The sequence below is a fragment of the Pituophis catenifer genome, unplaced genomic scaffold, assembly GCF_029215685.1.
Source record: "Pituophis catenifer annectens isolate HBS135680 unplaced genomic scaffold, rPitCat1.0.hap2 SCAF_29, whole genome shotgun sequence".
NCBI lineage: Eukaryota > Metazoa > Chordata > Lepidosauria > Squamata > Colubridae > Pituophis > Pituophis catenifer.
In genome coordinates this window covers 543,035-553,179 of record NW_027256909.1, presented here as the reverse complement: position 1 = coordinate 553,179, position 10,145 = coordinate 543,035, and the positions used below count along the sequence as shown (strand labels likewise).

The window sequence follows — 10,145 nt, the reverse complement described above, 5'->3', positions numbered from 1 at the left end:
CCCTTTCCTGTGTTGGTTGATGAAGCTCTTTGCCTTTAGAAGATCATGCCTGAGATTCTTCACACTCTTTGTATCTAAGGGATGCCTTCTTCAGATGGTGGTACCGGAAGGTAAAATGTGAAGACGTAGGAGAAAGGATCATTGGTAGGAAGAGAAAGGAACTCTATGGGTAACTCTTGTGGGTGGAAGATTATTGGTCAACCATGGTAAAGCTCGCCAATCCACTTTACACAGAGTGGATTCTGGAAGCGATACACAAAGTGAAAAGGCAGAAGCAGAGGCCCTCGGAAGAACGGATTTGCCATGCCGTTTGCGCATCCCACGGCTTAGATAAGAAGACTGTTTCTGAGCAGCTGGAACTGAGTGTCCAAGATGGCTCGGTTCTCAAAGTTACCAACAAAGGCCTTGCGTCCTATAAGGACCCAGATAATCCTGGGCGTTTTTCATCCCTTAAGCTGGACGACATTCCTAAACCCTCGAAAGGATCTAAGGGAACCTGTCACGAGCTTCGAAATGTGGATTGGAATAAGCTCCTGCGAAGAGCCATCGAAGGGCTTCAGGAACCAAATGGATCTTCCCTCAGAAACATCGAAAAATACCTAAGAAGCCAACACGACCTCGCAGGTGTCTTCAACAACCCCGTCTTTCAGCGGAGATTACGCCTGGGGGCCAAACGTGCCGTCAATAATGGGAGATTACTGAAAGAAGGACCTCAGTACAGGGTGAACCAAGGTAGCTTGGAAAGCCGAGGGACATACAAATACAGTTCATTTCCAGCCTCCCTCCCTCCCGTCAGCCTTTTGCCTCACGAAAAGGACCAGGTAAGTGTGTCAGGTTGTTTCACAACAGTTGTTAGTGTGCCTTTTGCCGGGATACTTGTTTTGTTTTCTTTTTCCATACATAACCGCATGGAGAGAAATTTTAACATACAACGGTTAAGGAGTTTTTCCAAATGTCTCGTGGTTTCAAGATAGGTTAAAATCTCACATCCTTGGAGAGCTTAAAAATATTTTAATATTTATTCTCCTTTCCCAAAATAAAACATGTGGATTTGAGGCAGGGGTGAAATGCTCCCGGTTCTCACTGGTTCAGGCAAACCGGTAGTAAACGAATGCTACCAGTTCGTCCGAACTGGTATTTTTGATGATCAGCTGTGCCACGCGATTTATCTAAATCTATCTAAATCTAAATCTATCTAAATCTAAATCGTGTGGCACAGCTGTTCCCCCCTCCACTGTTCTACTTACCTTGTTAAGCATCATTTTTCCGCGCGAAGCATGCACAAAGCATGCGCGATGCATGCGTTTGGCACGTACTGTACATGTGTGCACACAGTGTGTTGTGCACTGCACATCAGGGATGAAATCTACTTACCTTCCTTACCGTTCAAAAGTACTTGCTTCGCTCACACGCGCATTATGTGCACATGCAGATCCTCTGCACGTGCGCAAAACCTGCGTATGCGCAGAGGGTAAAAAACATTACTTCCTGGTTAAAACCAGGAAGTGACACCCAGGTGGGTGGAGGGAGCCTCCCGCTGCCATGGCTACCAGTTCTCCGAACCACCTGCGACAATCACTACTGGATCACTCGATCCAGTCCGAACTGGGAGCATTTCACTCCTGCTGCACATACGCCCGCAGCGAACTGGTGGCAAACCTTGGAGGATTTCACCACTGATTTGAGGACTATCCATCCAAACTAATGCAACCGAAAGAAAGTCACATACTTAGAAAGAAAGTCACTACTTAGAAGCCTATAAGTGTAAAAAGTATTTGATTTTTTTAAAAAAAAAGGCTATGCATTTTAAATTCGGATTACTGGTATTAAGAAATCTAAGAATAAATAATACAATTTTTTATCTTTTGAAATGTTGAGGAATACATGATCAGTCGGTCTACCTACTCCGGATCACCTCTTTCTGTTTTCTGCAGTATGAAACTTGTTTCCCTGCTGTGAAATTTAATGGGATTCTGAATCTCTTTATTATCAGTCAAATTTGCTATTTTGGTTGCTGTGGATAAGTATGCAGTGGAGTAAAGCAGCAGTGCATGAAGACACGCTTAATGGAAATTATTATTGGACCTCTTCCGTGGTCTTTTGTGTTGCTTGCCAGTTGTTGCCACCAACGGATTGGTGGCTTTCTTATTCCATGTCTTCGCAGGATAGACGGCTTTTCTCCATTCGCTTCAAATTGACTGCTCCATTCTGCAGGGCTCCCTGACTCATTAATTGAAATCTGCCCTTGCCCTCCGGATGCCTCCCTAATGCAGGGTATTTACCACCCATCCAATCCTTCAGCATCCTTAACGACATTGTACACTTTCACAACTGACCCCAAAATACACGTACCGTGTCATCTCCAAATTTGGGGTTTCCCTCCGCAAAGGTGGACTGTTGAGCACCACATTTAGTTGTTCGTGCTAATTGTTCAGTCGCAAGGTTTTTAAAATTGTTCAGCAAGCGTGATTTTTAAATAAATAAAATAAATAAATAAATAAATAAATAAATTTATTTCTATACCGCCCTTCTCCCGAAGGACTCAGGGCGGTGTACAGCTAATTTAAAAACGGAAGACACAACAATGATTAAAAATTAAAATAATTAAATAAGTTTGGCCGGATTAAAACCCCAAAAATTTAAAATACCCCAATTAGAATTATTATGTTGATAGCCCGGCCTGGCGGAACAACAGGGTCTTCAATGCGCAACGAAACACCCGGAGGTCGGAGATCTTACGTATTTCCGGGGGCAGTTCATTCCACAGGGCTGGGGCTCCCACAGAGAAGGCCCTCCCCCTGGGTGTCGCCAGCCGACATAACTTGGCTGATGGCACCCTGAGGAGACCCTCTCTGTGGGAGCGGACTGGTCGGTGGGAGGCTATTCGTGGCAGAAGACGGTCTCGAAGGTACCCAGGTCCTATGCCATGGAGCGCTTTAAAGGTGGTAACCAACTTTTACCTAGTTTTGGTATTTTTTTAATACGTTCCCAAATGCAGAGAGGATGAAAAATGAATGGTTTTCATCCTGTGCTGAAAAACGGAACAGGGAACGTTAGGGATAGAAGAATATTTATTCACTTATTGAAGTAGAAACGCTGAAATTAATAACGAGAGAGGGAGGAGGTCAATGCAGCATTCACACTTCTGACGCTGGCTGACTGCTTGGGAACTTGGGATTTGATAGTGAAATTTCATGGCTCAAAATCCTCTTGGCTTCTCTCCCCAAGATCAAAACAATCGGACTGCCTCCTTTGATCTTTGGAACGTCGGCAAAATTCTTGGGCCAATTCAACATTCGGATGTATTGGTTGGTCATGAGAGCTTGTGTGCATCTGCTGGCGATGCCTGCAAATTCTAAATGAGAACTGGGATCGCTTTGCCTTCTGAAGGGCTCCTTATAAGGGCCTGACCATACTTCAGTCGATGCCTTAATAATATCACACCTTATATTTAAACTATTATCTGAAAACGAGAGCCGTCTCAGCTTCTTCGAATAATTTTACTGCACATCTACCCTGTTTCCCCCCAAATAAGACCCAATCCCCTGAGCCTGGATAGCTCAGCAGACGAATACATTGTAATTTAACTCCAGCTATCTGCAATTAGTAAGTTTGAATCTTGCCAGGCTCAAGGTTGACTCAGCCTTCCATCCTTTCTAAGGTAGGTAAATTGAGGACCCAGTTTGTGGGGGCAATAAGCTGACTTTGTAAAAATATACAAAAGTATGAAGGCTATTGCTTAACGCATTGTAAGCCGCCCTGAGTCTCCGGAGAAGGGCAGCATATAAATCAAATTTTAAAAAAAAATCAGAAAATAAGCCCTAGCATGATTTTTCAGGATGCTGTGTAATATAAGCCCTACCCCCAAAATAAGCCCCAGTTAAGATTGTCAGCCAGATGGATGCATTTAGTACTGTATTTCCCCAAAAATAAGACCTAACCGGAAAATAAGCCATAATGCGTCTTTTGGAGCAAAAATTAATATAAGACCCAGTCTTATTTTGGGGAAAGCATGGTATTACAGAAAAGGAAGGATTTAGTATTTTCACTCACTTGTGTTATTACAGTAAAGGCCCTAGTACTATTTGTTGTAGAAATAAAAGCTAGTTATCATATAGAACTGTTGCAGTAGTACAGGTAGTCCTCGACTTACGACCACAATTTTGTGTTGCTAAGTGAGAAATTTGTTAAGTGGATTTTGCCCCACTTTACGACTTTTCTTGCCACCTTTGTGAAGCGAATAGCTGCAGTTGTTGAATGAGTAACACAGTTGTAAAGTGAACCTGGTTTCCCCCATTAACTTTGCTTGTCGGAAGATCGCAAAAGTGGATCACATGACCCTGGGGGACCCTGCAACTGTCATAAATGTGAGTCAGTTGTCAAGCATCTTGAATGCAAATCATGTGACCCTGGAGATGTTGCAACGGTCGTAAGCAGTGGTGGAATTCAAATTTTTTTTACTAACGGTTCTGTGGGCGTAGCAGGGGAAAGATATTGCAAAATCTCCATTCCAACCCCACTCTGGGGCCGGTATTTGCCGGTTCTCCGAACTACTCAGAATTTTCACTACCGGTTCTCCAGAACCTGCTGAATAGCATCCCTGGTCCTAAGTGTGAAAAACAGTCATAAGTCAACTTTTTAAGTGCCATTATAACTTCGAACGGTCACTAAGCGAGCTGTTGTAAGTCGAGGACTACCTGTAACGTATTAAACTGACATTCCATTGTTTATCCTGGAGTAACACAGCATACGTAGTTCTTCCTCTCTTCATATTTTCTCACAACAACAACAAAAAGAGGATGTGATCCAAAATTACCGACTGGGTTTCTGGAACTGAGGAGAAAGGAAGATCTGGATGTCTCCAGGGTTAGTCTAGCACAGGGATGGTGAACCTTTTCGGCACCGAATGCCCAAACCGGAACGTGCATACCGGAGCGCCAGAAACCTTAAGAACATGTGCGCCGGCCATGGTCTTTGGATTTCTGGCATGTGCCTGCCCGCCAGCCAGCTGGTTTTGTTTGTGCCCGAGCACAGGAAACCCAAAGAGCAGCTGGCCGGCACGCACATGCCTGTTTTTTGACCGGTGTTGTCCGTTTTCCAGGCTGTTTTTCAGCTGTTTTCAGGCCGTTTTTCGGACCCTTTTTGGCCTGGATAACGCCCTGCTTTTTGGCCATTTTTTGGACCATTTTCAGGCCATCTTCCGGTGCTCCGGCACCTGCAAAGACCAGCTGGCTGTCGTGCATGGGTGCGCCGGAAACCAGAAAAGCAGCTGGCGACGGCACGCGTGCCCACAGAGAGGGCTCTGCGTGCCACCTCTGGCACGCATGCCATAGATTCGCATCATGGGCCTAGCATCTTCTACATCACACTGGCTTTTGTGACATAGAAACCATTGAGCCTTGTGGCTAAAGCGCTAGTGATTCTAACTTCCGTTGACTGTGTAGCACACACAGTCCTATTCCCATGATTTTGAATAATGACTTATTAATTTTTCAAGGGCATTTCTGTGTTTTAGGCTGTGGGTTTGAGCTTCGAGCTTGGCAATTTGGTGGCAAATGTTCCGTCCCCATTCGAGGAGACATCTTCCATGTGCTTTGGATTGTGCTTGTCTGGGGGAGCCCTGGCCTTCAAATACTGAGTCCGGGTTTGATTTCGGGTTGTGTGATTGGCTGGCTGTAGTTGCCGTGTCATAGTCCTTGGTTTTAAGTACTGTTTAAGTGACATTTAAATTAACCGTTAACAGAATTTTATTACTGTATGAGACCAGAACAAATAAAAACAGTCAATAAATATGCAATTAAAAATTCTAGAATAAAATAATAAATAATAGATAAAATAACAGATAAACCCCAGCCTGTCAATTACACATGGTCTTAACTATACTAAAACTATACTAAAATCACAATCCTTAAACTGTGGGGCCGATAGTCAGTTTAATACTAAAAGGGAAAGAAATAAGCAGTGCAAAGGGTTTCCCATATTGGTTATATAAAATAGCTATGGTGGATTAGACAAGTGTTTCCGATGAATCCCCAGGGCTGTTGCGCAGAATCTAGCCACCTGCGCTGTAATTTCGGACTCTTTGTCCACTGGAGATAAGCAGTGTCGGAATGGCCAGGATACCTAGCAATTATTTGAAAGATACGTTTTTTCCCCCGAATCTCTCTATAAAAGGAACATCGACGCAGGGGTGGGTTCTACTTACCTTTACTACCGCATCGCGCCCATGCTCTTCTGTGCATGCGCAGATCACCTATGATGACATCCGGCTCAGTCGGCGGAGCTTCCCACCGGTTTTACTACTGGTTCTTGCAAACCGGTCCGAACCGGGAGCAACCCATCACTGCATCGAAGGAATATGTGACCCACAGTCTCCACCTCTCCTGAGTCACAGGAACAGAGTCTTTCAGTCAGCGGTATCTTTTTATACTTGCCATACAGGGCGGCCGATGGAAGCGCATGGCAATGTGCAAGCGGAAATGCTTTCTGATGGTTTGCCGCCTCCACCTGGCTAAGATAGCTGGCTGGATACCGTTTAAGTATTTTAAAGTACCGTTTAAGTACGGTACTTAAAACCAAGGACTATGACTCAGCAACTACAGCCCGCCAATCACACAACCCAAAATCAGACCCAGACTCAGCAAGGTATTTAAAGACCAGGCCTCCCCAAGGCAAGCACAATCCAAAGTGCACTGATGTCTCCTCGAATAAGAATGAAACGTTTGCAACTAAATTGCCAAGCTCAGAGCTCAAACCCCACAACATACTGTATCTTTCGGAGTATACGACAAACTCCCCTCCCCCAAAGTGGGTGAGAATTTCGGAGCATCTTATAGACCGAATATGGCCCCGTTTTTGGGCTTCCGAACCCTCCGTGTGTCATGTTTTCACCCTCCCCGGCCCCTGCACGGCCCATTTTCGCCAAAAACGGGGCCATTTTTGAGCTCCTGAACTCTCCGTGTTTTGCATTTTCGCCTTCCTCAGCCCCCAGAAGCACTCTGCAGGCCAAAAATGGGCGCATTTTTGGTGAAAACAGGACATGCAGAGGGTTTGGGAGGCCAAAAATGGGCTTGGTTTTGGCCTGCAAAGTGCTTCTGGGGGCCAGGGAGGGCAAAAACAGGATGCGCAGAGGCCAAATACTATTTTTTTCTTGTTTTCCTCTTCTAAATCTAGGTGCGTCTTATAGTCCGAAAAATACGGTAACTATCAACTTGAGCTACTAATATTCAAAGACATTTCGTTTCTGTGTTTACCTACCCCATTCATCCCTTTTGTTTCTTGTCCCCCCCCCCTTCCTTCCATTTCCTTCAACTGGTCCAAGCGTAAGAATTCTTATTATTCTTTATCCTTTTGCCTTTCCTGCCCGTACGAGCTCTTGCCTATGAAACTTCAAGGGAACAGTCAGCTTTGTTATGACGCAGGCTTCTTTGTGCAGTTCATGGGAGTTGTTGGTAACCATTTCCAATTTCCAAGACAACCTTTTCTCACATTCCCCCCCCCCCACCCCCCAGCATACACTTTTCACAAATGTGCACAACCACTGGAAAAATAATTGCTTTAGCAATGTTGGCCTTCCTTGGCATGGAAAGGTCTGTGTGATCCTTCACAATCTGTGTTTGCCCCTGCTTTCCTCTTCAGAATTAATACCCTCTCTTTCCTTCTCTGCACTCTGCCTACCTGTATCTATTCTCCCACCTGAACCTCTTTGCCATCACCTGTAAATTCACTAACATATATGAACATTACAGTCGTCATGTTACCGGTCCTCAGTGTAACGGACCTATTTCTGCTGAAATTTCTGCATTGGCACAACTACTGATTATTACGCAAATAGCGCCAATGATTTCATTTTCATCCCTTCATATCATTCATATAATGGCATCGTATAAAACATCAATAATGATGCAAATGTAATCTAAGTGTTGACATTATCATTTCCCCCCCTCCTTTTACTGGAAATTAATAAGTGTGACTCGTCCCTCCAATTAACTGAAGTATTTATGAAATATTTGAACTGAAATATTTATCTTAAATGATAAATATTGTCACTTTCCATTTTCATATAAGAGTCTGTAATTCTAACCTATAAAAATAAAATTCCAGTAGTTCCTAAGTGTCAGGATTGATACACACATTCAGTTTAAGGACCTAAATATTTTCAGATTTCATTCAAAGCCAGTATTAGTCTTATAAACGTTTAGCTGAAAAGTGTGTTTGTTTATTTAGTGTAATTTGGGAATCCAGGCCTGGTAAGGAGAACCAGACCAACTTCATAAGAGATAAATAAAATCAAATTTATTTTAAAAGAGGAAAAATAAAATATAGAAACCCTTTTGAACTAAATATTAAAATGCAAATACTGGTAACCCTTGACTTCCACAAATGAGGCCAAAATTTCTGTTACTAAGTGAGAATGGCTTCTTATGTAAATTTTGCCTCATATCATTCCCCTTTTTGCCATCGTTGTTAAGTGAATCACTGCAATTATTAAGTTAATAACTGAGTTGTTAAGTGAATCTGGCTTCCGCCATTGACTTGGCTTGTCAGAAGGTCGCAAATGGCCCTGGGTCACACCAACCATCATAAATCCATCCCACTTGCCAAGCATCTGGATTTTGATCACGCGAGCAAGAGGATGCTGGAACGGTGGTCAGTGGGAGAAACGGTCATAAATCACTTTGTGCTGCTGTTACTTTGATGGTCACTAAGTGAATGGTTGTAAGTTGAGGACTATCTATAGTCAGGACATTACAACTGACCTGCCCACAGTCAAACACTTGTTTTAAAGAAAGTTACAAAAGGATATGCAGTACCCCAAGCAGTGCCAAATATGAACTTATTTTGCAAAAAAAAAAGAAAGAAAGAAAGAAAGAAAAATGCTGAAAGACATTGGAGCCGGATTCCAATAATAACAGATCACAAAGATTATAAATGAAACTGACTGACACCTTCATGCTCAGCCTGGGTGAAAATTGTAATGATATCCAGTTTCCAAGCGTGTAGAGAGAGCAGCGTTTCTTGACCTCAGCAACTTTTAAGATGTGTGCACTACAACTCCCAGAATTCCCCAGCCAATAGGCCTATTCTTTACCTCAGGGATCCGCAACCTGTGGGCTGGGGCCCACTACCGTGTCTGGGCAGTGTGCACACGCACGCACACACCACTCATGCTAGAGTTGGCGTGAGCGCCATGTGAGCGCTAGCGTCACTGCAAGTGTTGCACATATACTTGCGGCTCCGTTCACACACACGTTTGTGTAAAGGCGCATGCCCCCCCCCCCCCCCCCCCCCCGTTTCTGGGCCACCAACTCAGAAAGGTTGGTTTATTTGATTCTAGATCAGTGTTTCTCAACCTTGGTAGCTTGCTGGCTGGAGGATTCTGGGAGTTGAAGTCCACCCATCTTCAAGCTTCCAAGGTTGAGAAACACTGATCTAGATGCTAATCTCGAAAGCTATAGAGGTAGCCCTCGACTTACAAACATTCATTTAGTGACCGTTCAAAGCACTGATAAAAGCGACTTATGTCCATTTTCGCACTTAACGACCGTTTCAGCATCTTCACGGTCACGTGATCAAAATAAAGACGGACATTTTATCACGGGCCGGGCTTCATTTAATACAGCAGTAACCATCAGTGAGGAAAAGAAAAAGGTAATTTGGATCTTGAAGAGCCTTGCCTGGTCCCACTTGGACAATACTGGCCAAATATTTCCTTTTTCTGCACACCTTTCGAGCTGCAGCTATTGTTTACACATAGTCTTTGTCCCAAATGGGTCTATGAAATTCGCCACGGCCAACTTTTTTATTATTATTATTTATTTATTTTCGTCAAGCATGTATTAGATAATAGATGCAAGTATAAACATAATTATGAATACATGAAATTAATACAAATAAAAGGGAACATAAGGTAGGCACACTGGTGCACTTATGCACGCCCCTTAACTCACTGCAGGACAAGTCGCTGCGGGACAAGAGTTACTGTCAGGTTTCGATGTCGTATCAAATAAATTGCATTTCCAAACAAATAGTCTTTGATGAAATCTTTCATTTATTAAGCACGACAATCTGTCCCCGATTATGTCGTAGCCAACGCTGACTTCCTGACACCAAATCTTCCCTTTCCGTTCCCCAATTCTCTGCGT

The 10,145-nt window shown here is 43.6% G+C and overlaps 1 protein-coding gene across 3 annotated transcripts in view; it reads left to right on the top strand.

Annotated features, from left to right (window-relative positions):
• The first annotated feature begins 203 nt into the window (after positions 1–203).
• LOC139326282 (histone acetyltransferase KAT6B-like) overlaps positions 204–10,145 on the top strand; it is a 99,377-nt gene continuing 89,435 nt past the window's right edge. For all 3 annotated transcript variants that reach the window (XM_070956440.1, XM_070956437.1, XM_070956438.1), the window contains exon 1: positions 204–821. In XM_070956440.1, the coding sequence (XP_070812541.1) occupies positions 204–821 (618 nt within the window). The remainder of the gene's footprint in view (positions 822–10,145) is intronic.